Source organism: Marasmius oreades, chromosome 3 (assembly GCF_018924745.1).
Source record: "Marasmius oreades isolate 03SP1 chromosome 3, whole genome shotgun sequence".
NCBI lineage: Eukaryota > Fungi > Basidiomycota > Agaricomycetes > Agaricales > Marasmiaceae > Marasmius > Marasmius oreades.
Window position 1 is genome coordinate 124,680 of NC_057325.1, and position 27,878 is coordinate 152,557.

Sequence of the window (27,878 nt, forward strand, 5' to 3'; positions counted from 1 at the left end):
GTAACACCGAAGGTTCCCACGGTGCCTACTTCTTGTCTCCTCCCATCATCATGTCGCGCTTGAAATTCATCCCATGATTTGTGTGACTTCTACTTCTACTCCTCATGGAGGATGATTCGAAGTTCATCATGATCATACGGTATAATGGGACTCCTGAGCGCCACCGGCGCTCAATATCGAACCACGGTCAACACGTGCGTTCGCTAAAGCTGGGAAGGACTTAAGAGACGTTGAGTAGTGCCCACGACCCGGTACTTCTTCGTTTCCCCCATCTTGCCTCCTAGATTGACGATTCCGTGGTTGATTCAGACTAATGAAGCAGATCGTCCTACCATTCGACTTTCTTAACGGAATCCATCCGTGGGCGCTCGCTATATTGACTGTTGTCGTTTTGGTAGGCACGTACTCTCTGGTCATTCACTGGTTCAGCCGTCGCAACCCACACATTCGGGACATCCAAGGGCCTGTCGATAGCGCTTCTTGGTTGTACGGTAGGTTTCTTTTTCCTTTTCTATGTCCCGTTGCTCACGCCGTTTACTAATTTCGAATTCAGGGAACTTTCACCAGCTTTACTTAGTCCAACCTTATGGCAAATTTGAGTACCCGTGGCAAGAGAAGTATGGCTCCGTATATCGCATAAAAGGATGTTTCTCTGTACGTGGCTTTAGACTGTTGTACTCCAGACAGGCAATTAACATTTTAATTCTTGCTCGTGGTTGCTCACATAGGAGGATCTCCTTTTTATCTCCGACCCAGCAGCTGTCCGATATGTTCTAAACGATGCTAGGACATTTGATTATCCTCCCAACCGGATGTTCATTGCAATGTCATTGTTCGGGGGAAAAGGTTTACTGGCACTTCGGATGGGAGGTAAGTGAAATCTGAACATAGCCAACTTCGGCTGAGAGTGGGATGGTGTGATGCTCAGGAGATACCCATCGTCGGATCAAGAATGCCTTCTCTCCCGCTTTTACACTAGCACGCCTCCAGTCGTATATTCCTACCATGAGGGATATTGCTCGTAAGGTATGTTTCTAGGTTAACCATAACGAGTGGACTGGTGATGACTGGTTTGAAGGCCATAGATAAGCTCACGCAGGAATACTTGGAGAAATGCGAACAAGGCGACTCGAATGTCACCGTCGACATCTTCCAGATCCTTCAAAATGTTACGTCAGATATTATTGGCGAGAGTACGTGCTTCATCGGTCACCAGCTACCACTCTCAGTTGCTGATGACATCAAAAAGCGGGATTTGGTCACAAGTTCAACGCTGTTGAGACCGACGGAGGAGACGAAATCGCTCGTACTCACCAGAACGTAATGTACGTATGGAAATCCTCATTATCTTCCATCTTACACATCTGGCAAATTCAGTTCGTTGGGCTCGAGCCGCACGAAGAGCGGGCTTGTGGCGGACGGCGTTACACGCCATCTACCTCGTATCATATTGAGCTCCATGCTCTACCTCCCCACTGAGACGATTAAGACCCTTCATAACTTCCAGAAACTCACGCAGAAATGGTCTGCTGCGCTACTCAGGGACGATGAGATGTGTACAGATGCTACAATAGTCGGGTTCGTTGGTAGGCGGTCATACTCAGTTTTCGCGCCGTCGAAGTTTTATAAAAATTTCCCCCAGCATCAGCGAATAAGAACCAGAAACGAGACCAGTTATCATTCGACGAAATTAGCGCACAAACTCCTACACTTTTAGCCGCAGGACAAGAAACAACAGTAGGCGGATTTTGGCCGCACAATTGAGAGTCACGGACTCATTCGTGGCATATTTAACAGTCAAACACGCTTTGTTGGGCGCTGTATGAACTTGCCAAGCGACCGACATGGCAAGATCAGATCAGGAAGGAGATCAACGAAGCACAAGGTTCAGAATCTAGCTTGGACCAGCTTGAATACCTCAATGCGCACATCAGGGTAAGTTGTATCTCTTAATTGGTTCACCTTTCCACTTGACCAACCAGAATACGAAAGGAAACTCTACGCCTTTATGCGGCTGTACCTAATACCGAGAGGGTGGCCTTTGAAGATGCTATTCTTCCATTATCCCAGCCACTAACCACGGCTTCTGGTCGAGTTATCACTCAACTGCCAATACGGAAAGGCCAGTCAGTTTTTGTTGGAATAGCCTCCTATAACCGGTATGTTCCTTCAGAGTCCCTTTCATTCAATTTTGTAGGCGTTGAAACTTGTCGACTCCAGGAACCCTCAAGTTTGGGGCCCCGATGCCGATGTGTTTGATCCCTTACGCTGGCTTGACGGCCGATGTGACTCAGAAAGTCTTCCGGGAATAGGACCGTATTCTAATCTGTCATTATTTCAACTATTAACCTTTCAGGTTGGGTACTGACATTATGTTCCCAAACAGGGCCACTTTTTCTGGAGGGGCTCGCGTATGCCTTGGGTAAGAGCTATTTCTGTTTTCGCATAACCGCCCTCTGAGGAAATGTATTGATTTTTTGAAAACCTTTTGCACCGTATACTCGCAGTTGGCGATTCGCGTACGTATTCCCACGACGTGTGTTTCCGTCCTCGACCTTCAACTCATATGTGGCTATTCTCAGTATAATAGAAATCCAGACGGTCCTCTCGGAACTGCTCACGAAGCTCCGATTCAAATTCGATCCCGATCAAGAGGACGAGGTAACGTCGCGCTACGCTGTGACCCTGTTGCCGGTCGATGCAAGGAGCGGAAAGTCAAGCCTTCGGCTTCCTCTACAACCGATACAGCCTCATGAACTTGACGATTACTAGTATTTGACGAGATATGTATATGTTGAGGTGTTACAGTGTCAGCCTTTATGAAATTCTTCCATCTAGTAGAACTGCAGTTGACGGAAGTTATAACTACAGAAGACTCAGAACGAAGCCACGGGCGATATGAAATGGCATCTCGTACCTGCTGCTGTCAGATCTGAACGGATCTGTTTCGTTGTTTCACTAAAAGTCCATACATCTCCATTCCGATACTCGGAGTATCGATGTCTTCCTTGTATCCCTTCACCAAGCTCTCATCGATCATTAATCATACTTGGTGTACAGATCCCGATGATCCAAAGAAAAGGAATCCTCCAGTGATCCAAATTTCGCCGATGACGGCGACGCGGCTTGAAGCTTGATATGCTGTACTTACTATCATCGGGCAAGTGTTTATAAATTTTTATAAACCTACCTCGGAGAACTTGTTCCCGTGAACTATTGACGTTCGGCTTCCGTATGTGAGCTGATATGTATGTAACCTGAATGACTTGACAGAAAAAAGTGGTGTTTTTGAGTTGGTTATGGTTCGAGAGTTGTGCCGCAACGACGACTCGAAAAAGGTAGGTGTTTATAACAACCCATAGCCCATCAGTCACGGAACGTCACAGCAACGTCATCCCGGCAACACATCGGCAAATCTCGCGTGGTCAACGCACTGCTTGCGCGTTTTGGATATTTTGTCGGACAAACAAGACATAGCTTGGCAGATTCAAACTCCGCATGGAGGGGATTGCGGCAGATGTCACGCGAAATGGAAGTCGTAAAAAATCGAGAACTGTGCGGCCGCAAATTGTTCTTATGCACTATAAATTGACATATAACTCGATAATTAGTATACGAACATATCCCAAGAGTTTTTAGCACCATCCCGAGTGAAAAACTTAAATCCGGCGATTGTTGTACCCAAATTTGGCCTTAAATCAGTAATTTTGATGTCTTCATCCTCTGCCGAAAAGAGCTTCCCTCCATGTTCCCTCAAAGTTAATACATAGATTAGTAGTTTATAGGTAAGTCTTTCGATCCCGAGTGTTGTGGCACAAGAAAACCGAGCGGGACAAGAAAAAAATCAAATTTATAAACACCTACCCGGCTATAAAGCCATAACCGATGATAGTATGATCCGCGTGAGGCATTGAAAAATTAAGCGAACATTCGGCCCGGACCACATACAGCGTTCACGTGGTCAATGTTCGAGAAATGCCGGCATCCAAACAACCCTTTCTCTCTTACTCTATCCATCTAGTTACCTGTACTACCCAAGTACCTTTTCGGTCCTTCATCGCTGACGGAACAGGTTCAACAGTGTGAGTGAAGCAACGCGTGAAACTTAAAAAGACGATTACATTGTGTCTAGATTGCTCTCGTTTACTGACGATTCTTACAATCAAGGGAGAGCTGGAACACCGGAAAGATCACAATACATGTCAGGCTACATACACCGGCTGGCTCGGCTGGGGTCTTGTACCAATTCTCCACGGTTTGACACCGGAGGAAGGGAAAAGGAGGATGGAGAAAGAGGGTCTTCGGAATTCAGCGTGATCTTGAGGAAAACGACGATGGTAAGCCCACGATTTCCCGTTGTCATCTCTTTAGAATCTAGCTGAACACGAGCATCCCCAGGCTAGGTGATGTATCGGGAAAGCGACGCAATCGGAACAACTCAACTCCTGCCTATCGCAGAGATAATTTGCCTCCTCCCCCGAGCACCGAGATATCACAACGCGGGAGTACTAGTACCTTCAAAGTACCTTGACATTTTCCGTGCAAGCTGTCTTTCGACTACACATCACCGGTATGATGAACCACGTGTATACTATCCACAAAAACCTTGGAGGCTCAAATCGATAACGGTGATTCTAGAAATGGACGAGAGGGTTTCCACAGGTATCTCTGGACCACAAACATCCAGTCTTCGCATTTCCACTCATTATTCCAACTTATCTCAGCTCTCGGTTGTTTACAAGCAATGGTTGAGTGGGTAGACACATCATTCCCATTCAATTAAGGCTCGACCGGCAAATGTGTCAATCATATGGTCACCGCAATCATCTCAAACAGGCTGGATTTATTCCTTTTTCAATGACTGTTGCGTAACACGGGTTTGCCATCCATCTTAGCCGGAGGCCTTCTCTCTCATAGATTCATCTGGAGTTTTCTTGGCACAACATATCAGCCATCAAGCCGGAGGTTTTTAGCCTTCTTGGTACGTGCCCTTCTACTTCTCTAGAAGGTCTTGCATCCGAGGATCTGCCTACTTCATTTAGATCCACCCACCCACTCGAGGTGTGCCTCGGCATGTGGTGTTGGCCGATTATGAACGGAGGAACGACCATAAGCGTCTCAAATTTGCCGAGCATTCAGCCTTCCCGCGGGCACTGATACACATCTAACTTACCACCGTTTTTTACCTGAATGGATAACACGTTGAGTCAGGGACCCAGAGATACCCTCCGTATCTTCAAATTCGGTGGGTGTCTTTTTTTCTACATATAAACTTTCTCTGGGTAGTCCGTTGAACTCCATTTCCAGGGTTCCCCTTCTTTACCTTCTTTACCTTCTATACTCCTCCTCACTTGGTTGACCAACCCGAGAACGACTAGTCGAGTATGCCAGCCCCTTCTGGTTCTTGTTCTGGACAGGCAGAAATTCCGCCGAAGCATGAACCCATCGCTATCGTCGGGATGGCAATCAACATGCCTGGCTCTCCTGATGTAGCGAAGCTTTGGGAGGTATTGGAGAGAGGGATCAATACTATATCAGAAGTAGGTACCCGCTCTAAATCCCTCCTTTCAAAGCTCATAGACAACCCATTTCGTCCTGAAAGATACCTTCAACCCGCTTTGACATCTCCATCTACGACGGTATCCAAAACCCCAACCGCCAAATGAAAGTACACACTGGAAATTTCATCTCTGGAGCTGACGAATTCGATAATACATTCTTCAAAGTCAGTCCTAGGGAAGCAAGGTCTATGGATCCTCAACAACGGATTCTCTTACATACCGCGTATGAAGCTCTCGAGGATTCGGGATACGTTCCCCGTTCCTCACCGTGTTTCGATCCGGAGACGGTTGGGTGTTATGTCGGTGCTACGGCTCATGATTATGTGCATAATCTGCAGAATGACATTGACGTGTATTATAGTACCGGTGCGTTGTTTTTGTTTCGTTTGTATGGGGGCGATACTGACATCTATATGTACAGGAACTTTAAACGCATTCCTATGCGGACGCGTATCGTACGTTTTGAAGCTCGGCGGCCCCTCGATCGTCGTTGATACAGCATGTTCGTCTTCGAGTGTGGCTATCTACCAAGCTTGTCGTGCGTTAGTAAACGGAGATTGCAATGCTGCTTTAGCTGGAGGTGTCAATATTATAACGAGCCCTGATGTAAGTTAGTTTGAACACCCGCAACTTTCGACGCTGACTTTTTTAATGAATATCTAGCTCTTCCTCGGACTTGACCGAGCCCATTTCCTCAGCCCAACTGGCCAATGCTCCGCCTTCGACGTTTCAGCAGATGGGTACTCTCGCTCCGAAGGCTGCGGGATGTTCGTCCTTAAACGGCTTTCAGACGCTATAAACGAGAACGACAGAATCTACGGTGTCATCCGAGCCATCGAAGTCAACCAATCCGGTTCCGCATCTTCCATAACCCACCCACACTCCACTACTCAATCGTTGTTGTTCAGGAAGCTGTTGGAAAATGCGGGGGTAAAAGATCCGATGAGGGTTAATGTCGTTGAGGCTCATGGGACGGGAACGCAAGCTGGTGATCCTACGGAGGTGGAGAGTATTCGGCGGGTGTTCTGTCGTCATCAATGTGGTGATGGTGGGGGACGAAACGACGAGAACCCTCTCTACCTTACGTCTATCAAAGCAAACATCGGACACTTGGAAACGGCGTCCGGAGCAGCAGGTCTCGCCAAGCTGTTGTTGATGATGCGATATCGTTCTATACCTCCGCAGATATCGCTCAAGAGGTTGAATCCTAACATCTCTCCACTTGAAGAGGACGGTACGGTGATACACAACGGGCTAGGGACTGTGGAGTGGAAGCCTTCTCATCCTGGGATGACGAGGATGGCGTTACTTAACAACTTTGGTGCGGCGGGGTCGAATACAGCTGCGTTGATTGAGGAATGGGTGCCTCCACCTGGACCTGAAGCTCGGGTGACTTCTGGTTCTAGCTCTGGGATGCCATACATTTTCGGATTCTCAGCCAAGGACAAAACGGCTGCTTTATCGTTACGGGATCGATATGTGTATTTCCTCAACACCTCGCGAGAGGATATCGTCGACGTTGCGTATACCATGACTTCCCGGCGACAGTTATACAAGTTTCGTGCTGCAGTTGTTGCCTCCAGTACCGAGGAGCTCGTTCAGAAACTACAGAACGTCGAGATCCGGAAGGTCGACGATACCCCAAATACCCCACCGCCGAATGTGGTATTCGTGTTTTCGGGACAAGGAGGGCAGTATCTGGGGATGGGACGTGTGTTGTACGAAACTTCTCCGGTGTTCCGAGGTGCGGTTGACGAATGCCAGAATATCTTGCTTGCGCTTGGTTCCACCGGGATCTTGGAAATTATTACGGCAAAGGAGAACATTGAGGTCGAAGTCGAGGCTTTCCAGAGTGCGGTATTCGCTGTCGAGTATGCGTTGGCGAAACTTTGGATTTCGTGGGGTGTTGTTCCGAGTGCGGTGATTGGGCATAGGTCGGGTTATCCCAGTCTTTTTTATTCCATTACTGACGACGTTTTCGAACCTTCCAGTCTTGGTGAATACGCCGCTCTCGTCATTGCTCAAGTCTTGACATTACACGATGCGCTGTTTATAGTAGCCCATCGTGCACGGTTAATGTTCCAACGATGCCACAAACAAACGAGTGGAATGCTAGCTCTCAACCGTTCCGGATCGTCCGTTCAACGACTTCTCCTTATGCATGATTTTCATCCCGACCTTTTCATCTCCTGCTACAACGGCCCCGAGGACTGCGTCGTGTCTGGTCCGGTCTCGAGGACCTTTGATTTCCAACGACTTTTTTCGGACACCGTGGGTAGGAAATGTACGGTTCTTGACGTACCGTTCGGATATCATAGTCGGTATATGGAGCCACTGCTTGATGAACTTCGAGAAATCGCTTCGAAAGTCCAGATGGCTCCTCCTAAGATACCGATCGCTTCGAATGTTCTCGGAATCGTCATTGAGCCAGGGGATTCCTCAGTATTCAATTCGGAGTATGTTGCTAGACATTGTGTGGAGCCTGTTCAGTTTGAAGCTGGGATTCAGGCATTGGTTGCCCGTTCTAAGCTTCTCGCCGGCGCTACTCGTCAAGGAAATGTCTGGATCGAAATAGGACCTCATCCAGTTACACTTCCTTATCTGAAAACGAATCCCTTGACTTCCGGTGGTAGCACCAGTGGCAGCTTATTGCTCCCGTCTATGCGGAAACGGTGTAATCCTTGGCTTACACTTACAACCAGCCTTGCGGATCTCTTTTCTTCCAACGTTCCGATTCGATGGCGAGAGGTTTTCTCGCATGTTTCTCCGTCCTGTATACACCTCCCTTCCTATCCGTTCTCGAAGAAACAGTTTTGGGTTCCGTATGTGGAGCCAAACTTCCAGGGGTCTTCTTCCACAATAGTTCCTGCTGCATCTCCACCGGAACCTGCCACTTACACCTCGCATCTCGCAGAAGGCAAATGTTGGGTCCAATATCCATCACCATCTAACAACTTTACTGCCATCTTTGAAACACCGCTAAGGCTAGTTTCCTCGTTCACTGTCGAACATAGCGTTGCAGGTATTCCTATCGGTTCAGGAACACTGTATTCCGAGCTCGTCATGTCGTTCGTGAAGCTTGCGTCACGATATACCAACAAGAACCACCAGCCGATAGGCATGGAAGTTGGGAACGTCTTCATTCGAGATCTGGAATTCGTCAAACCGTTAATCACCGAAACCGTAGACAATTGTGTTTTGACTATCACAATCGCGATTGATGACGATAGTGGCTCATTCACTATATCATCCCGAGCCTTGCGAGATACTGGCTTGGGGTCGAGTCTTCTCGCTCGAGGTGGATATACAATCAAGGGCGAAACACGTATCACCAACCACAAATTCCAAAAGTTCTTGCCGAAGATGGAGGACGGTATCGCCCGTTTGTCGAGTCCAAACAGTAGAACTGAAACGTTCCTCGCGCAAACGGCTTATACGTTCTTCTCGGGTGTGTTTGAATATGAACCCCAATATCGCGGAATTCGTTCGGTTACTGTGTCTGCGGATGGAACGGAGGGGTACGCACAGGTGCTCGTTCCTCCTTCTCCTCAACAAACCCGGGGAGCTGGTCCTGAGAAGTTGAATATCTATCCAGTGTTGATGGATTCGTTCTGTCAAATCGGTCTCGTTATGGCTAGTCTTCAAGCAGGTCCTGACGACGGGTATATCTGCTCTGAAGTTGGTGCTGTCAAGACCGTTCCAAGTGAAATCGACGTAGTGGCACCTTATCTGACTTACTGTCGAGTATCGTGGGCTTTGGATCGTAGCGTCGCAACGACAGATGTCTGGGCCTATCGGTCGGACAGGCTTCCCCACAAGATGGCTTTCTTTGCTGGTGGGGTCAAGTTCAAACGTGTTTCGCTCCCCACATTCAAGAAGTTCCTCGAAAGGTGTCGCGGCTCTTCTTACTGTGTTCCTAATAACCATCCCTCGCCTCCTGAGACCTCGCAGCCCCGTTTCACAGACCCTCCTTTGTCTCTTCCTACACCACCTCCTGAAACCCCATCTTCTCACTCGCAGATTCTCCAGGCCGTTGCTGACACCTGTGGTATGGATCGGGCGTCTCTAGATTCGTCAAACGAGCTCGCTGCTTTGGGAATTGATTCGTTGATGCTCATCGAGTTGATTGATAGGATTCGCGTCGCATTTCCCGAGTTCTCATCACACGCGGATATCCTCTCCTCCTGTATTACAGTCCGGGATATCGTCGATAAGATTGATGGCTCCCTAGACTTAGCAACGAATGCCGTTGTCCGCTCTGCCTCTCTCCCAGCTCTACCAAATCCTCCACCCCAGCTACTGCGAGAGGATCGAGAACCCGGAATACAGATTGCCGACGACATTATTGGTATGGTGTCTTCCATCCTCGGGGTACCTATCCAACACATGGAAGGAGATACATCCCTCGATGCTTTAGGCCTGGATTCCTTAGCGTCCATAGAAGTACTCCATGAAGTACAACAACGACTAGGTGTCACCCTCCCGGATGATTTCTTCCTGCACAATCCCACCGTCACCTCAATTCAAAGCTTCTTCTCCTCAGCGTCGACAAGTCCGACTGTCGTCCTTGAAACACCCCCCTTATTGTCCCCCAGTCCCAAAACAGATGACGAGGATAAGCTGTTACCGGTAAAGTCCATCAACTTGGATTCTTCCCCTGGCGACGATTCTACGATAATTCATGCTCTACATCTATCAAACAACCCAACTCTCGTTCATAACCGTCAAATCCAAGGAACTACTCCGGTCTTTCTCATACACGATGGTAGCGGGGTAACCTCCTACTACGAGCGGATGCCTACGTCCTCTCGTACGCTCTGGACGCTCCATAGCCCTCACTTTCTCAACGCAAAACCATGGAACAACCTCTCCGAGATGGCCAAAATGTACGCGGAGCGGATTCTGACAGTTGTAACTGAAGGACCTATTATCCTCGGAGGTTCGTTACATACCCTCCCTGTTTGTTCATTAGCGTGAAAACTGATTTTACTTTTTCAACCAACCCAGGATGGTCATTTGGTTCAGTCGCAGCATACGAAACAGCTCTTCAGCTTCGTAAGCTAGTAGTCGGATCAACAAAACCGAACCTGCACGTCCAAGGACTCCTCCTTATCGACCCTCCCAACCCTCTCAACCACGTTCCTCTCTCCCCTTCGCTTGTCAGTAGGATGCTCAAAGAACGCGAAGCAGCGCATGTACGCATACAAAGCGCGATAGCCAACAAGGTGGAAAGCCTAATCCACAACCAATTCGGTCTAAACGGAAGTTTGCTTGGAAAGTACGACCCATTTGATACACCGAAGGAGCTAGGTCACCTCCCAACGGATCTGTGTCCACGGATCGCTTTGCTGAGATCTAGAGATCCGTACGTTGGGAGCGGGGATGATGATGTACCCGCATGGATAAACGATCGTTCAGATCCGACTGGTGCTACGAAAGGTTGGAAGAACCTCACGTCGAGTCCGGTAAAGGTTTGGGATATTCCTGGGAACCACTTTGAGCCGTTTTTACCATCGAACGTAAGTGGTTTGCCTGAATGTCGGATCGTATGCTGACGAGTTTACTCCTGTTCTTTAGATCAAAGAGGTTTCGAATTGTATGGAGAAAGCGTTAGATTACCTACAAAGTCAAGATGCGAAATAGTAATAAATGTACTTTTTCATCCTTGCTAATGAAATCTAATATTGCTGCATTCGAGAAGTGGAGGGAGTCCTTGAGTTTCTTAATGTTCAAGTTAGTCACCGAGGTGCGCGGATAAAAGTTCAAGGGCAAATCGGCCACTAAAAAACATGATGTACACATAAGTGCCTACAAGAAAGCTAAAAAGCTATTTTGCAAAAGACAACAAGACGGATAAACGACAGTGAAGAAATAGCAATACGTATGAACGATAACTTGGTATGTGCGGACATGCAAACAAGCGAACTTTATAAACAGCAAGCGGGAAGGAGGTGTCCAAGCTAGAGGAGTTTTACGAAGCACGAGCTAAAAGATCTTCTACGGCCGACCAACGACAAACGACAAATATTGGCGTTGGACGAGTTGCAACAAAAATGAACAAAAGGAAATCTTTAAGAAATAGGAGGGGCAGGAAGATGAGGGGGGGAAAAGTATATGAACAAGGTGGCAGTGTGGTGGAAAAGATCTAAGAGACAAAGCTCGTTTTGATGTGACTGGAATATCTAGCGATTATGCGAAATGGTAATATTATGCCGTGAAGCAGGCGAAGATATGTGATTGATAATGGATGGTTCAAAGTTCGTATGCGAATGGGTGTATGCTGTATGATGATTGATTTACGTTTTGAATGCTTTACGATTGGCGAAAGTTTCGAATTTCCTGCTATAAGATTGACCGCGACGGGCCGAAGCACCCCTTCGTTAAGGCTGGGATGCTGCCCTAAGATTTATAACGAATAACATGATGAGCGTGATGGTTTTGAGATGCAATTGGAACTTGAGCTGAAGGGTAGTGAGATATTTGCAGTGGGTGGATGATGAAGTCGAAAGAAATTGACCGCGGCACGCCAGCGGCGGATGTAGCAATGGAGAAACGGCGACAAGATCGACGAGACAGTGAAAAAATCGAATGAAGAGCAGCAATATTGCAGAGGAGTGTGAAACGTTTCGACGAGCTTAGTAGCCATAGTAAGCGCGCTACAGGAAGAGTACGTCTATCAGCGTTCATTCCGCGATCGGAGCAAGAAATACCCACCATACGGTCACTACGATGGGTGATGGAAAGAAGGGAAGTGGCCACGCATTAGTAAACACGGAGAGGGTGTGTCAACTGAGCAACTCACAACAACCAGATGACTTTCGAGCCAGTCTTGCAACCACGAAGTGTAACGATATGGCCACGAATACATTCGTACAATGAGGCACGTTGATCCTTGTCGGCCTGAAAACAGGCAATGTCAGCGTTCGACCGACAAGGATACTGGAAAGAGCAAGACGTACCGAAGGTAGAACGCTCGCAATCAGCTGGCTGCCAGTAGCCGATAGGGCAAGATCGACGATCGTAGCGCGTCGAGAACCGCTGCAAGGTCCCCGAGGACAGTTAGCATCATGAAGAAATCAAGAGCCTCCCAGACTGACCTCTTCGCAGGCTCGCACATCCTCTTGACGACCATATTCAAGGTATCCTTGCCGCCCTCCTTCAAAGCCTTCGTAATGCTCTTGTAGCCCTGCTCATTGGTGGCGTAGTCCAACAAGTCGTTGATCAAAAGCTCCAAGGTGACCTGGCGGTGTTTATCTGAGCCGTGTTCGAGAACTGGAAGACAATTAACGACAATCAGCACAAACAAAGAGATCGGATGGAAAACTTTGCTCACTGTGTTGAACACAGTAGCTTCCCCACTGGTTCTTTGTGACCTCACTGAACACCGCGGGACCTTGACTCAACAACTCATCGACGATATCATCCTTGGCGTGGTCTTCAAGATTCTCAAAAGCATGCTAGAGATGCACCAACCGATCAGGGTAAATGATGATGGAAATAATAATCGACCGAAACAGCTTACCTGAACAACTAAGGAACCCGTTTCGTGGCAGGCCAGAGCAGCCCACTTGCCCCGAAGAGACTTGTTCACATAGGCAAAAATGGGAGGAGCAGGAGGAGTCCAGGATAACTCCATAATCTGAAAGGGATATCAGATATTGTGACATATAGGTGAGCTTCGCAGGGACAGTCTCTCACCTTGCTCCAAACGTGACTGGCATGCTTGTTCACCAGCGTCTGCGCTGGATCTCCCAACAGCAACTCGGAGACGATTAGAAAACGAATTTCTTCCTCGCAATCAAGCGCTTTTTGAAGGACGTGGCACCCGTAGCAGTTGGTCGCCAACTCGACGATACGGCCTCTAAAGAAACGTTAAGAACCGTAAATAATAGCGAAGAGAAGGAGATGAAGAAAATCTGAGGCCACAAACCTCATACACGAGACAATCTTCTTCCTCTCCTCAGCTGTCGAGGCAGCTTCGAGGCATCGCTGTACCGCCCAATTACCGAACCTAAGCACTAGTCAGAACCCCGAAACAGTAGGAGTGAGTATATTGAGCACTCACCGATGAGCCATCATCTCGTAACCTCGCGCACAAATCGCATCCACAATCTTGCTTCGCTCAGCCGCATCGGCGACCTTCAGTTTTTGTTGCAGAAAGATGCTAAAGACGATACCCATTGTTAGTGCCGGTCATCGATATGCTAATCCAAATGTTACCTGGCCTGTTGGTCGCTGTTCTTGATAATCCTAGCGACGAAGGAATGATACGGCGGCGAACTCGAAGGATGAAGTAAAGACAAGAAATTGATGGGTTGAAGAGGTTCATGCGAGTCCCTAGGACTGCCTTGAGTGGAGTGCCTCTGATGAGAGTTGGTGTGAGAAGTGGCCTGAGACTCCGATGGAAGAGATTGCTGCTGTTGTTGCTGTTGGCCGCTAGGATATGTGCTAGGATATGGAGAGGCGTAAGATCTGATGAAGCGGAATAATCAGTTCATCGAAAGCAAAGTGATAAGATGAAGACATACGAAAGAGATCTGAGGTGCTGAGGTGCGTGAATAGAGTCTTCAATTCCACCACCGCTCAAGCTACTGTGAACCGTTTCCGTACCAGAACTGGCTGCGCTTCCATAACCGACAATTCCGAGTCCTACTGCTCCACCCGCCGATGAGATGGCATTCGACCCGCCGTTATGACTGATGGAAGGCGGAAGTCTCCCGTCCTCAACCATCCTTCGCCATTCCCCCAAAGGCAAACCAAGTCCAATCGAGCCATCAACCTGAGCTTGCTGCTGATGTTGATACGACTGGAGTGAGGCAGCCGTCGTCTGGCGCTGCTGCTGATGAGCGAGCATGGCTTGATGCTGCAACACCTGGGGAGGAATTTGCATTGACGCCCACTCTGAAGGTAAGGCCGCACCAGCTAAACCTCGAGAGAGCGAATCCGCCATGTGATTGGTATTGCTAAATGAAGGAAGAGAGCCCTCAACCGAACCTGATGTACGGCGAAGGCTTGTTTGGAGTTGAGCCGGTACAGCTGTGGTTGGAGATTCACTGATGCTGAAAAGCTTCTGGTTAACGTTGGCGGATGCTAAAGCGAGAGCGGCTGAATGATTGGTAAATGGAGAATAGGAAAGAAACATGTTGTTGGAGGCGCTCGTAGCAGGAGATTGCTGTTCCATGAACGTTTTGAGCAAGTGAGAATAAGCAGACGCGTCAGGGGAATGAATGCAATTCGCGGCACCGGACGTCTGAGAGGCTGGTTGCGCCCCGTTGGCGTTATTAGTGTAGGAGGTAGAGTAATTGTTCCCTATACGAGTGGGGGAAGGTGGGTCGTAAATCAAAGCGTGCTGCTGAGCTAGATATGCATTAGCACCAGGGCGAGCTGCTGAAACGAAGTCGGTCGGCGAGTTCAAGCCAACGTATTGCTTGTAGCTGCCGTTTTCAACGAACGAACGTGCGGGAGAAAGGTCTGTAGGAGTAGGAAGAGTGGAAGAGATGGAAATTGGTGAGAAATCGGGCGAACGAGATGCTGATTGATCAAGGTGGAGATTGAGCGAAGAAGGCTTTTGTTTGAGATGGTAAGGCTCGGGCGAATTGAGGTTTAAAGTACGAAGTAGCTGCTCTACGTGCTGAAAAGAATAGAGAAGGAAAAGTCAACACGATGTGGACGAGAAAAAGCGCATATAACTACCGAATTATCCAGTTCAGGCGTAATCGTCTTCCTACCATCGCCAATGACGCCGATTTCCTTCGTGGGTGGCTGCTGCTGATGTTGCTGATAAGGAAACCTCATATCCTTGGCCTGAGGCGCTGGACCGAAGACATCTTCGCGAGTCACAAGAGGATGACCCGGCGAAGGCATGCTCGAGGAGTGGTGCAACTCTGGGCGCACGGAAACCTGACACTGCTGCTCCTGCTGTTGCGGATGATTAGGCTCTTCGCGTTCAGCTACAACTCTGGAGAAAGAGTCGAGTGTACGAGGCCACGTCGTCTCAGACGGCTGAGGTTGAGGAGCCCAGATTGAAGCGGCGGTCGTAGCATTAGCAGGAGGTGCTGTATTTAGGTGGCGTTGACGAGCGTGCTGATCGTCGAGCATGGAAGGCGGTGAAGGCATTGGAAGATTGTCCATAGACATGAACCGTCACGTTGGGCTCGAGGATGTTGATGATGGCGACGACAACGGGGAAAGAGTGAACAAAACAAAGGGGGTTGATGGTGGTTGAAAGGAAAGAGGTAACGAAGAGGAAATAGTTGAGATTTGGGTTTTAGTCTCCGAGCCTTTTTATACCAAAGTTTGACAGAGAAGCTTTTGGGTTTGCTCGGATTTCCTTTTCGGGTAAATTGCCGCAAAATTCGGGTCCCTTTCGAGGCTACCAGCCTCGTTGACCCTCGTTTTTTATGTTAAAGGTTCATATTCAGCAATGAACGGTTACTAATACAGGTTTTTTCTTGGAATTTTGTTCTGAAGATACTCTGTCGTAAGAATATGAAACGCCACCGATGAATTAAAGTTTACCTTCAATGATTGGCTTCCCAGCGGGACCGGTCGCACCCCACTATCCTGTACCACGATCACAAGCACAGAACTTCCTGTTACAGTATCCAACCTTCCTATTCAAGCGAAAGGTTTTGGTGGAATTAACAAATGAATCGTAGCGAAAAAGATCGACACCTACCCTGGCCTTCACATCTTCGGAAACGAACGACATCGGAGTCCGTTATCACCACCCTCTACGAAAGCCCTTGACATTGTAAAACGAGGCCGTGAGGAACGCCGAGGAATGTCTTCCGCAACTCATTTTCACTCGGTAGGTCCCTGTAGCCCGAGGGAATCCGCAGGATAATTCCCCTCCTGAAATGCCGCGAAATCCAGATACCTTATCACCCAACGATCTCCAACACAAGACAGCGAGCCCGGTATAATCACACCAGACGGTGACTGCGCGATATAAGACGTCTGATTAAGAAGGGTGACTCAGTGTGAGGAGCGCCAGCTAACGTTCTACAGCGAGAAAAAAAGGCGTGATACACTATGCTTCTCCCGTCAAAGCCTACATCATCGAGAAAAGTGGAGCACATATCAGAATTAATCCCACCCATCCGAGTACGAAGGAATATACCTTCCAAATAACCAATCTCCAGGACTAAACCATGCACCTGGTAATATTGAGCAAGCAAGCCATTGCAGACAAATAGCGAGGAACGACGCTTTGAAGATGTGATAATGGTATCCCAGTTCCTCCCGTCGAAGAGAGACTGCTACACGTCGGGAAACGAGGCTTCTGTGATATAGCCCTTGCGATCTTGTCAATATATCGAGGTTCTCTGTACTTCGCGACCGAGATGAGGAACCAAAGGTTTTGTATCACCTATACCCATCTCCTCAGTAGTCAATTCTCACAATTACAGCAGAAACAAACATACGAATTCGAGAGTACAGAACCGGCTCTCCAAGAGATCTCAAACCAACATACCATTCTGCGCCATCACTATCACTTCGAAGTCCAAAATCCCAAATGACGAGTGCTGTCAGTGCTGCGGTTCTAGTCCGGTTGATGATCTTCACAGAGGTACCGATTTAGTTGGGGTCTTGACAGGTCCTCGGATGAGCTAATAATCCCCTGAATCTGAGAAGTAAATCTTCCAAAACAGCCGTCCCCAATTCCAAGTGAATAATTATCCTATAACTCTAAAGTTCCAGGGAGGCGGGGCGGGATGAAGATTGTGGGCGACGAGATGATGGTTCGACTCAGGGTTTAGACAGCCGGACCACTTACAGCCGCCAGCTACAATTCCCGCGGTTTAACCGAACTTTCGGACCGGGCTTCGGCAACCATTTCCGACTTCATGGCTGCGGCTGTCGTTCCTGGCTTTACTTGGTTATCATACAATTTACCCAAGCCGTATATTCGTAACCATACATTTAAGCTGCTACCTCAACAATCCATGCCAATCCCGCCTTCACAAAGTCAACAGATCTATCAAAACTGAGCTTATCGACGGTGTCATTCGTCGTATGGCTGAAAGCATCCGTAAAGCTCAGCGCTGAGTTTCCCAAAAAGAAACGAATAAGACAACTTACTATCCAGGGTTCAAATTACTGTCATTAGGACCGTAGGAGGCAATACAGACAACTGGGTATCCTTGGTTGTAGAACGAGTAATGGTCACTGCAGCCATACTGTAAAAGAAGGGTCAGCCGATGCAGGTAATAAATGGTTAGATACTATCACGTACACCGCATGCAACGCTTCTCCTCTCAGCAGTAGGAACATAAGCCTTCACGACGCTGGTCATGTGGGTGCTCATCGCAGTAACAGGGTCGGAAAGAATGGAAATAGTACTCGACTTGCCAGAGTTGGTCGAAGTGTTGGGCTGCCAACCTAGTCATCGCTAAGTATGAACAACATACGACGAAAACCGAAAAATGCCGGCCTTACCGACCATCTCAAAATCCAACATTCCACGAATATTCTTTCCAGCGGCTTTGTACGACTTGGCAAGCGCTTGAGAACCAAGTAAACCTCCTTCTTCACCAGCATAGGCATGAGCTTCAATTGCATAAGTCCCCTGGTAGTTGCTACCCTTCAGAATCCGCATGATAGCCATCATAACCGCGACACCCGAAGCATCTATGAATATAGTTAACCCTTTAGCACATCCCCCGTAATACGTTCAATGAATTCAAAACGCTCTCACCATCATCAGCACCAGGAGCTTTCGTCGACGGAGTCTGACTCGTCGAATCTAGATGAGCACCGAGGAGAACAATGGGAGCATTCGGATCTCCCGACTTGGCCTCAATCCTCCCGATCACATTCGGCTGATCAAACGAGTTCTCCGCCAACTTCGTTTGTGAGCTTCCAAGCCAAGAAGAAAATTGGGATTGAATCCAAAGAGCCGGTGCTAACAACCCAACAAATCACAAAACAAAAAACGACATCAGATCATCACCATCAAGACCAAGAAAAAAAACAACCTACCACGAGCATTCGTACTGCGGTAATACCGCGTAGCATATGCTGTCGACAACTGCGTTACATACCCCTTGATCTCGGAGGCAGTAACTTTCGCCAACATCGGCGTCAACTCGGGATGTTGAGAAGGATCCGGGGTCGGGAAATTCGGCACAGTGACTTGTCTTTCTTCCAACGATCTCGCCTCAACTTCGGAATCAGCAGTGATATCCATATACCCAGGCCCCCAAAGTCTCCTTCCATACCGGCCTTGGAGCTCTTCGATAGCTTCATCGGAGATACTCGTTCCAGTCACCGAAGAGATATTCGCGAACGAAGCCCGTGCAGCGTTAAGAGATTCGGAGGAGAGTGGTCGAGGCAGGGCAGGTGAAAACTGAAGGCCTTCGATAACGGCAAGAGGGAGTTTTTCCTCATGGTATGAAGGGAATTGGATTGTTCGAATGGATAAATCGTCAAACTCCGATTGTGAGGCAGGAGCTCCGAGAGCTCCTCCAAGAGCGATGGCTAACAGTAGAGAGGGAACAGTGAGCATTTCTCGATGGAGTCGTGAGGAGGGTGAAAGTAGAAGGCCTAGCGCGACGAGTAAGAACTTGTTATAAGTATTCTTTGCCGCGTGTTAGTGAAGGTTCGTATGTAAGGCAACCGAAACTTCCCCGGCGTAGTTAGACCGCCACCACCGCGTGATAAAGTGAGTTGCATGGAGCGACGAAGAATCTGAGTCTGAATTTGTATATCTGCAGTTACGCTATGGCGGATAAGACGTGTGGTTGTTTGATAGCATGTTAGCGACCGGGAAGAAGTCGCATATGGTTCAACTACAGCCTGATTGAAAGAACATGCGATCCCAATACAGGAATTTCGAGTTGGCTCTGTTGATCTAAGAAGGAGAGTTCGTATCCAGATGCTATGTAGTAAATCGAAGTTGAGAATACTGACCGGACGTTGTTCGCGCATCAGGTACTTATACAACAACCCCGCAGAAGAACTCGAAGAACACATGTCTGGCTCAGGATTAGGGAAAGTTATTTACATAATATCCATAGCGGAAATATTGTCCTGTAGTCAGCCTGTAATTGATACGGTTAGAATTGGAAAGCAGGTAATAGCGCTTATGGATACCAGGCGATAGAGCGTCCCGTCCTAATTCACTGAACCAAAAGCCAGAAATGCCCTGCCGTGACTCAATTATCCATCCTACCACAGCTATCCTCCTCTGATTTCCAGCTTGGTGTGGCAACAGCGTTTCGAGAATGTTACTCCCCAGTGCTCCAAGTTCTTTGGCCGACGGCCCGGAAATGCCCAGAAGTGGAGGAGAGGAGGGACCGAAGCAGGATTTGTTCGAGTGGATGACACAATAATCGTGAACATAGAGCAGCCGAACACCAGCAGGCGTAAACGAGAGCAAGAGCAAGGATTACCCCATCCAAAATTTGTTGATTCAGAATGAAAGAATTTCTGAGGCGCAGTAGGGATAGCATCTGCGTAATCGACCAGGGAAATTATGGCATGGGGTTGTGAGGTATTGGCTTCGAGCAACTTCGAGGCTAGACAAAAGGCGTGAAGCGTTAAACAATGTCGACATATCGAGGTGAAAGAGAAGAACGTACCTCCATGCAACCACTAGCTCGCATTCCATCCTTTGAGGTACCTCCCAGGTCCTGTAGGCTACTCTCGTGGGCAGAATCGTTGAGATGTGAGGCAGGGAGTGCTGTCGTTGATGTGTCAATGAAAACAGTATCATGAAAGCGGACTGACTCTCACCATGTTCTTCAGAAGCATCATTTCATTCGAACAGGCACTCCTTGACACCGAATTTGACGGCAACGCCTCTCTCTCGAGTCCAGGAGAGCTGTTGACTTGAAAGAGAAACCTGCAGATGTACTTGAAGACCAGGGGGGAGAAGCAATCAGTATACTGGACAATACAGCATGCCTGTGAGGGGAAGTTGAAGTTGATCAGTCTAAAAGGTTGTAAGTGAAATGACCGTACGAGTTAAAAACGGCGGTGATCGTTGGGCAAGTTGAAGCTCGAAGAGTCGTATTGCTGGGCCGCTGTCGTTGTATTAAGTAGGCGCTAGCTTCCCATTAAGCCAATCGTAGATACCGTCCTCTGTTCAGTCATGCCAGATATCCCCCTCAAGCAGTTTCGAGGGTGGTGGATAGATAGATAGATAGGTTCATGGTGCACGCACGTGGGGTGCTGGTTCGACAAAAATATCGGCGGAAGCTCTCGGACAACCGTGAGAATCCTCGGCATTCGGCATCCGACGGATGAAAATTCCCGAACACTCCTTAATACCACTCTTTCCGTGACTGGGCGATATCGTACAATTCAAATGTTCTTCTCTTCGACTCATTAAAACACATTGAAATGCGACTCATGTGTGAGAAGTTCAAGCCGCCACTTCAAGGACCCATGCCAATGCGGCCTTTACAAAGTCAACAGACCTATCAAAATTGAGCGTATCGACGGTGTCATTCATCGTATGGCTGAAAATATCCGGAAACCTCAGAGAGTTTCCCAAAAAAAGGGAATAAGTCAACTTACTAGTTAGGGTTCAAGTCACTATCGTTGGGTCCGTAGGAGGCGATACAGACAACTGGGTATCCTTGGTCGGAGAACGAGTAATGGTCACTGCAGCCGTACTGTAAAAGAAGGTTTAGCCGGGTTTCCTGGCAGCCGATGCAGGTAATAAATGGTTAGATACTATCACGTACACCGCAGGCAACGCTCCTCCTCTCAGCAGTAGGAACATAAGCCTCCACAATTTGGGTCATGTGGGTACTCATCGCAATATTCGGATCAGAAAGAATGGTAATAGTGCTCGACTTGCCGGAGTTGGTCAAAGTGTTGGGTTGCCAACCTAGTCACCGTTAAGTGAGACCAACGGAAAACCGAAAAATGCCGGCCTTACTCACCAACCATCTCTAAATCCATTCCACGAATATCCTTCCCAGCGGCTTTGTACGCCTTTGCAAGCGCTTGAGAACCAAGTAAGCCCCCTTCTTCACCAGCATAGGCGTGAGCTTCAATTGCGTAAGTCCCCTGGTAGTTGCTATCCTTGAGGATCCGCATGACAGCCATCATAACCGCGACACCCGAGGCATCTAGAAAATAACCCTTTAGCACATCCGGCGTTCAATGGTTTCACGACATTCTCACCATCATCAGCACCAGGAGCTTTCGACGATGGAGTCTGACTCGTCGAATCTAGATGAGCACCAAGGAGAACAATGGGAGCGTTCGCATCCTCCGACTTGGCCTCAATCCTCCCAATCACATTCGGTTGATCAAACGAGTTCTCCGCTAACTTCTGCGAGCTTCCAAACCAAGAAGAGAACTGGGATTGAATCCAAAGAGCCGGTGCTAACAACCCAACAAATCACAAAACAAAAAAACAACATCAGATCATCGCCATCAAGACAAAAACAAAACAACTTACCACGAGCATTCGTACTGCGGTAATACCGCGTAGCATATGCTGTCGACAACTGCGTTACATACCCCTCAATCTCGGAGGCTTTCGCTTTCGCCAACATCGGGATCAACTCGGGGTGTTTAGAAGGATCCGGGGTAGGGAAATCTGGCGTAGTGACTTCCAACGACCTCACCCCACCTTCGGAGCCCGTGATATCCACAAACCCAGCCCCCCAAAGTCTCCTTCCGTACCACCCATGGAGTTCTTCAATAGCTTCATCAGAGATATTCTTTCCAGTTGCCGAGGTGATATTCGCAAACAAAGCCCGTGCAGCGTTAAGAGAGTCGGAAGAGAGTGGGCGAGGGAGGGTAGGTGAAGTCTGAAGACCTTCAATAACGGCGAGAGGAAGGCTTTCAACACGGTCTGAAGGGAAACGTATCGTTCGAATAGACAAATCGTCAAACTCTGATTGAGCAGCGGGAAATTTGAGACCTCCTCCGAGAGTGAAAGTTAACAGTAGGGAGGGAAGACGGAGCATTTTTTTCTTGGGTGTGCAGTCGTGGGGAGGGGAAATATGGCGTGCCGTGTTTGAAGACGTTATGTGTGTAGGGCAACTCGCTCGGTCGTCCCGGCGTGGTTACGCGGTCGCAAATAATTATAATTGAATTTTGTTTCACTTACGGATGATCGTCAAGATGATTGATCTTCGAGGGATAATCGGAGTCTTCGGGGCCAACTACATACCTCTTTCAACCTCTTTCAAGCAAGGGTTGGATATGTCCGTGTGAGTTACGTAGCGACGTCGATTCGAAGTGATCGCCGAATGGTACAACTCGGTTAGAAAAGACAGTTTGGCGGAATGTAAGCACAACCACACGCTTCTTGTGTTCGTAGAACACGAGGATTACATTTTGTTGTATCCCATCGTAGAAATTACATTTCAATCTTCATCGTGTCTGCACTTGGGTGGGTGTGCGCAGGTGGTACGGTTTGGCAGTGCGAGGGGTTGGAGGAGGTTAGTAGGTCACAAAGCTCAGATTGAATATAGAAAACATTACGAGGGCTGGGCTCTATCATAGTTGAGATAGGTGGACATAGGATTGTGATGTTGTTGTTTTCGATCGATTAGGCTTTTTCGGAAGTTTAGATCTGTGTGAAGGAATACAGCCGTTCCGAGAACAATATGTGTATTACTAGTCTCTGTTATTCACGATGGAACGGGGTATCGAAGACAGGATAGTCAGCGTGCTAGAATCGTCGTCGTCGTTGATGATGAGCATTTACAGGGATTTGATTAATTCCATGAACACGCGAACTCTGCGTTTCACGCTCGGCAGGGTCGGAATGTTCAGCGATATTAAAACTCCGCTGATAGTCGCTATACAGGCGAATCAACGTGTTCAAGTACCTTGCATCCTCAAATACACTGTACTTAGTCTCCTACCAACTCGAATACTATATATTGTGTACCATTCCATTATGAGAGTTTTTCAACCCCTCGGAAACAGGCTCCTGGAGGCTGGACATAGATGTTTGAGGCTCGAGACTCCTAGGGAAAGGTGCGAGACGTCCTATCGATAACGTCGGATTTACTTCGGAACAGAGTCGGAGTTTCAATCTCAATCATCGGCCGTATGTATGCCACTACAACCGCCCATTACCCGAGGGCGCTTGCTTAGCCGACAGGCGCACCAGGGAACGCATGTTCACGGAATTAATCAAATCCCTGTACCTCAAAAAAACTCATAAGACGATATGCATCGGCTTTTGCCGGGTAAGTTTCCGATTTGGGAAATTTGCCTTCCTTTTCAGGCCTTTGGCCATGTGGCCACACACTTTGTATGATCGAGTTCAAAGAGTTCAAAAAGTTTTGAATGAAAGAATACAATTAGCAATTTGCATGAATTGAACACTCCCTCTCGAATATTTTGAGTAAGTCCTACGTGCTGACACTATTGCTCTCTTCAACAGGACGTAGTGTAGCTCTCCAGCTTCCATGAAACCGGAACCCCCTCATCAAATTGCGCCACATTCGTCGTCGAAAGTGAGCCTCCTCGAGTTGTGGTTCTTAAGTAGACGAATGCTGATACCGAGGCAACTATAATATATTCAGTAAGTTACCGAAGACCGTTCAGATGCGGAATGAGCGAGAAACAAAGTGTGAATACGTACGTAGAGTGGATAGCAGCAACGATAGAACTCCCACTGAAATATTGAACGTACAGAAGCTGTACAATCCGAGTGGGCAGTTGGCGCCGATTAAACCAAGTATGACTATTCCGAGCGCTGATTGCAGGTCAGGGTGGGATCGAAGATTCAGTCACACCGGAGTAAATGTTAGAGCTGATTGAGATAGTCACCAAACCATAATACACCAAGGACCATCGTCGAAATGCAGTGGGTTGACGCCCGGGCAAGAGTTTCGGTCGATGAAACGTCACGGTGATATGCAAGCCTTAAGTGAAGAGGGATTGAATAACTCTAACGCGGCGACATGCACAAATCAAGGGAAAGCAACTCACAGAGTGCCGGCCCATACCCAAGTGAATACCGAACATAGCAACGCAAGTGCCATGATAGACTCTGAGAATGACAATGCGGGAAAAGGTTACTTTCCTAAAAACAAGAAGGCAGGAAGAACATGACTTACCCTCGACGCCGACACCCCTCATTGTAAAGTCTACCTCTCCATAAGTGATAATGGAGATTGGGGTCATGGCGTTTATTGAAAGACCGAACAGTAAAATAAGAGCTTGAGGAGACCAGACCACAATGAGCCTCGCAATGCGGGGATACAATACTGAGGTTACGCACAGTATAACACAGTCCGAACTTCGGTGGAATGTTTCCTAGGCTGTATATTTGAAACAAATACACGACTTTGGATTTTACCATCCGTATATTCGTTGCTTGCACTCATGGTTGGGGGCAGGGGAGGCTTCGAAACGGGGAATCAAGGTAACCCTTGAATGATGGCCTTTAATATCTGTTCCCGGAGGCATAGATTGGATCTACTCACCACGAGTCCAAACGGGATTGGTGGAGTGGATTACTAATGATAGAGATTCTAGAGCAACTTTAGAGTCATAAGAAGAAAATGTCAGGATGTCAGTCATACCTGGGGTGGATGATACCGCCCGCTTGTCGTGCAGTCAAAAGCAGAGTTCCAATTTCTATACCACTCAGGAACTTGGTGGAGTTGGAATACCTGTCATTTCGGGGGGAAAGTGTCGTAATGCGGACGGTGTATGTCCGAGTCAGTGACTGATTTACTTATAGTACATTCTATAAAGAGAACATTACACAGGCGGGTTTTTGCCTCTCCATGCGTTTTGCTCACTTGGAATGTCTCAACGTCGATGACGCCTTGCTGGAGCCATTCAATATTTAGGGCATCTATGATCTGAGTCATGGTTGCAGAACGTAATGACCTGATCAAGCAGAGGCAATTTTCTCAGTACTTTGAGGAACGTTGGGAAAGGCCCTGACAGTTCATTCAGCTCTGGTCTGTCACTGGGCAAAGGGACACTATACCGTGAACGTACCTTGCGCTAATTATGCTGTATAACTTCAACGCCATCATCAAAGATCAGTCATGTTTTATCCAAAGACCCTTAAATTGTGGACATACCATGATAGTACTAGCGCTAGCCTTTTGTGCGCGTAGTCGCCCTGCACGACACCCGTTTCGTTTGCTGGTAACCGGTTGAGGACAGGAAATGAAGTGCTAGGAAAAAGAGCCGAAGTAAGTCAAGAAGGGATCATATCGAAAGAATGACGTCGACCATGGGCGATATGATGGAAGGAACGACTCGGATGTGTCCGAAAAAAAGCTGACAAATTCATGTGAAAATTTTAATCAAATTACGCGCGGGAAGAAACGGGTCCGAACGTCCGAATGTAAGTATCGGAATTGCTTTCTCTACAAACATGGACACAAACATAACTATCGACGTACATACTCGAGTCACGCCTGCGCGTGGGCATGTGCATGAGCATTCGCTGCACCATGCCCATGGCATTGGTGGCAGCAATGATGGCAAGCATGACATGGGGGTTGTACGCTGGCATAGGAGTCCGATACAGGCAGTGGTTTCGGGATAGGAACACACTGATGACCGTAATGATAGCCCAGCGGTGGTACCTGCGGCTGGACTTCTAATGCGGGTCTCCCTCCATCGAACTGTGCCACATGACTCTTATAGATTGACCCTCCTCCCCGCCTGATTTGGACACGGATGAACAACGATACTGAATCGACTGGTATATCGTAATCATTAGAATCCCTCGAGAAACAATATGAGATGAATGTTTCGATACTCACGAAGAACGGACAAACACAAGGACAAAACCCCCACCGGGAGAATGAAATAACAGTACCCCGGGAAACCAGAGTCCGTTTCGATTGTGCAATTGGAACCAGCGAAGCCAAGTATGATTACTCCGAGCACTGGTTAGCGACCGAACAAGAAAAGATGAGAATATATAATTTCGAGGGAGCGCTGGGGATAGTTACCGAACCAAACAGTGCCAAGTACCATCGTTGAGATGCAGTGGGCGGATGCCCGTGTCATAGGATTCTTCGGTGAAATACGACGGTGGTATGCAAGCCTTAAATAAGGTAAGAAATTCTATGAATGCGGAGTCATATGGAATGAAGGAGAAAGCTCACAGAACACTAGCCCATATCCAGGTGAACAGCGAACATATTAAGGCGATGGCAGCGAATGCCGCTAATGGAACACGACAATCATGTTATTCTCTCCGAAGAGCCTGATGAATGAGTATTTCTACTTACTATCAGCACCATTCGTAACCAGAAAGCCTTCCTCTGAGCTAACGATCGTAACGATAATCGAGAAGGGAGTCATGACATTAATTGCCAGACCAAAAACCAGAACAAGACCTGAGAACATGGAACCCAAATGATTATAGTCAATCCAAAGGCCAAATCATCGGAGCCACTCACAGTAAAGCGCGGTACGGACTCTAGTGGCGTGTTTCATTTCACGAAGATTGATCTCACCATCATGAGCAACCAACTTAGTTTGAAGTCCTCCAATTTTGCGGGAAGAGACAAGGATGAAAAGGGCAGTTGCACCGGCTATCGCAGATAGTAAGTGAATGTCATGGTCTTTTATAAGGGGAATATGGACACTCACACAAGATAGATATAGCCAACGAAAGAGCACCAACGACTGACGCCTCAGCACACCACGCAGAGAAAATGTACGCAAGGTAATCGCTATCAAACCATGGATTGTCTAACGCCGACGATGCTTGACATGGAACCGTTGTTTCAACAAAATGCATGATCGCAATGGCTTTTTTTGTGAAGTGTTATGAACGGTCGCACATCATATCACTGAGGGAGAAAACCTCACCAAGCCAGATAATAGACATCACTATGAATGAAATAAAGTGGGTCAAGGAGAGTGCCAAGCCACTTTCGGAATATGGCTTATCGTTCCAGGCCATGCTGTTCAAGAAAAGGTTAGAGAGTGATGTTATTTTAGAGAATATTTGAACCACCCACAGAACACTTGTCCATACCCACGTCAGGAATGCTACTACACATGCAACGATTCCGAAGCGCACTATTGGATTGGAATGGATTCATCAACTACAGAGCAAAATGTATATTGGGTGGGGACCTACCTCCAGAACCAAAAGGCGAGGGAGCGCCGAAACGTGTGAAAATCTCAGTCTGAGCAAGCAGTAGTGTTAGGGCAGACGACTGATAGTAGGACTAACCAGTACCCACGTCGGTTACTAGGTCAAATTCAGTCAAGCCCGCAGCGATGTTGATGCAGATAGCCAATCCGATGATAATACCTGGTAGTAAACGATCAGTGTTCAAGTCGTGGTAATCGTTGTAGCCACATACCGTACAGGGCTACCCGTGTGGCCCTCGCTCCCAT

General features: G+C 47.9%; 7 protein-coding genes across 8 annotated transcripts; 3 read left to right on the forward strand and 4 right to left on the reverse strand.

The window, feature by feature from the left end:
- Positions 1 to 28: 28 nt before the first annotated feature.
- On the forward strand, positions 29 to 2,832 carry E1B28_005361 (uncharacterized protein). Of its 2 annotated transcripts, XM_043149918.1 has the most exons (14): positions 259 to 491; positions 554 to 654; positions 729 to 870; positions 929 to 1,026; positions 1,079 to 1,193; positions 1,250 to 1,325; positions 1,378 to 1,586; positions 1,643 to 1,737; positions 1,798 to 1,935; positions 1,993 to 2,159; positions 2,221 to 2,328; positions 2,387 to 2,422; positions 2,508 to 2,519; positions 2,583 to 2,832. In XM_043149918.1, exons 1-14 carry the CDS (start codon positions 314 to 316, stop codon positions 2,770 to 2,772), a joined length of 1,665 nt encoding a protein of 554 aa, XP_043011002.1. In that variant the 5' UTR covers positions 259 to 313; the 3' UTR covers positions 2,773 to 2,832. The 2 variants fall into 2 exon arrangements, with proteins under 2 accessions (XP_043011003.1, XP_043011002.1); XM_043149919.1 differs by lacking the exons at positions 2,508 to 2,519; positions 2,583 to 2,832 and adding an exon at positions 29 to 251 and having other exon boundaries at positions 310 to 491; positions 2,221 to 2,422.
- A 1,574-nt stretch (positions 2,833 to 4,406) lies between these two features.
- E1B28_005362 (uncharacterized protein) lies at positions 4,407 to 4,783 on the forward strand (the record flags this gene model as incomplete). Its single annotated transcript, XM_043149920.1, has 2 exons — positions 4,407 to 4,662; positions 4,725 to 4,783. 2 exons carry the CDS (start codon positions 4,407 to 4,409, stop codon positions 4,781 to 4,783), a joined length of 315 nt encoding a protein of 104 aa, XP_043011004.1.
- A 601-nt stretch (positions 4,784 to 5,384) lies between these two features.
- On the forward strand, positions 5,385 to 11,204 carry E1B28_005363 (Type I Iterative PKS; the record flags this gene model as incomplete). The annotated part of the gene is made up of 6 exons (XM_043149921.1): positions 5,385 to 5,540; positions 5,603 to 5,927; positions 5,983 to 6,167; positions 6,225 to 10,500; positions 10,569 to 11,080; positions 11,139 to 11,204. The coding sequence occupies 6 exons, from the start codon at positions 5,385 to 5,387 to the stop codon at positions 11,202 to 11,204; spliced, it is 5,520 nt and encodes a 1,839-aa protein (XP_043011005.1).
- A 298-nt stretch (positions 11,205 to 11,502) lies between these two features.
- E1B28_005364 (uncharacterized protein) lies at positions 11,503 to 15,677 on the reverse strand (the record flags this gene model as incomplete). The annotated part of the gene is made up of 13 exons (XM_043149922.1): positions 11,503 to 12,217; positions 12,276 to 12,285; positions 12,364 to 12,461; positions 12,521 to 12,599; positions 12,659 to 12,833; positions 12,895 to 13,018; positions 13,084 to 13,200; positions 13,260 to 13,422; positions 13,492 to 13,572; positions 13,627 to 13,725; positions 13,782 to 14,033; positions 14,090 to 15,192; positions 15,255 to 15,677. 13 exons carry the CDS (start codon positions 15,675 to 15,677, stop codon positions 12,197 to 12,199), a joined length of 2,745 nt encoding a protein of 914 aa, XP_043011006.1. The 3' UTR covers positions 11,503 to 12,196.
- A 1,809-nt stretch (positions 15,678 to 17,486) lies between these two features.
- On the reverse strand, positions 17,487 to 19,071 carry E1B28_005365 (uncharacterized protein; the record flags this gene model as incomplete). The annotated part of the gene is made up of 6 exons (XM_043149923.1): positions 17,487 to 17,583; positions 17,646 to 17,743; positions 17,800 to 17,945; positions 18,003 to 18,194; positions 18,262 to 18,468; positions 18,546 to 19,071. The coding sequence occupies 6 exons, from the start codon at positions 19,069 to 19,071 to the stop codon at positions 17,487 to 17,489; spliced, it is 1,266 nt and encodes a 421-aa protein (XP_043011007.1).
- A 1,784-nt stretch (positions 19,072 to 20,855) lies between these two features.
- On the reverse strand, positions 20,856 to 22,591 carry E1B28_005366 (uncharacterized protein). Its single transcript, XM_043149924.1, has 6 exons — positions 21,982 to 22,591; positions 21,702 to 21,905; positions 21,458 to 21,646; positions 21,257 to 21,402; positions 21,087 to 21,184; positions 20,856 to 21,028 (listed from the first exon to the last, which is right to left on the reverse strand). The coding sequence occupies exons 1-6, from the start codon at positions 22,493 to 22,495 to the stop codon at positions 20,932 to 20,934; spliced, it is 1,248 nt and encodes a 415-aa protein (XP_043011008.1). The 5' UTR covers positions 22,496 to 22,591; the 3' UTR covers positions 20,856 to 20,931.
- A 2,921-nt stretch (positions 22,592 to 25,512) lies between these two features.
- E1B28_005367 (uncharacterized protein) lies at positions 25,513 to 27,878 on the reverse strand (the record flags this gene model as incomplete). The annotated part of the gene is made up of 14 exons (XM_043149925.1): positions 25,513 to 25,525; positions 25,589 to 25,684; positions 26,070 to 26,217; positions 26,282 to 26,407; positions 26,474 to 26,568; positions 26,630 to 26,690; positions 26,756 to 26,863; positions 26,927 to 27,061; positions 27,120 to 27,281; positions 27,342 to 27,436; positions 27,494 to 27,554; positions 27,616 to 27,664; positions 27,722 to 27,792; positions 27,845 to 27,878. The coding sequence occupies 14 exons, from the start codon at positions 27,876 to 27,878 to the stop codon at positions 25,513 to 25,515; spliced, it is 1,254 nt and encodes a 417-aa protein (XP_043011009.1).

Coding starts and splice junctions, on each gene's coding strand:
- E1B28_005366 (XM_043149924.1), bottom strand. CDS start 22,495: ATGCTCCGTCTTCCCTCCCTACTGTTAACTTTCACTCTCGGAGGAGGT. Junction 21,647..21,701: donor AGCTCCTGGTGCTGATGATG/GTGAGAATGTCG, acceptor GTTATTTTCTAG/ATGCCTCGGGTGTCGCGGTT. Junction 21,029..21,086: donor AGTGACTTGAACCCTAACTA/GTAAGTTGACTT, acceptor GGATATTTTCAG/CCATACGATGAATGACACCG.
- E1B28_005361 (XM_043149918.1), top strand. CDS start 314: ATGAAGCAGATCGTCCTACCATTCGACTTTCTTAACGGAATCCATCCG. Junction 871..928: donor ACTGGCACTTCGGATGGGAG/GTAAGTGAAATC, acceptor TGTGATGCTCAG/GAGATACCCATCGTCGGATC. Junction 1,194..1,249: donor GTCAGATATTATTGGCGAGA/GTACGTGCTTCA, acceptor GACATCAAAAAG/CGGGATTTGGTCACAAGTTC.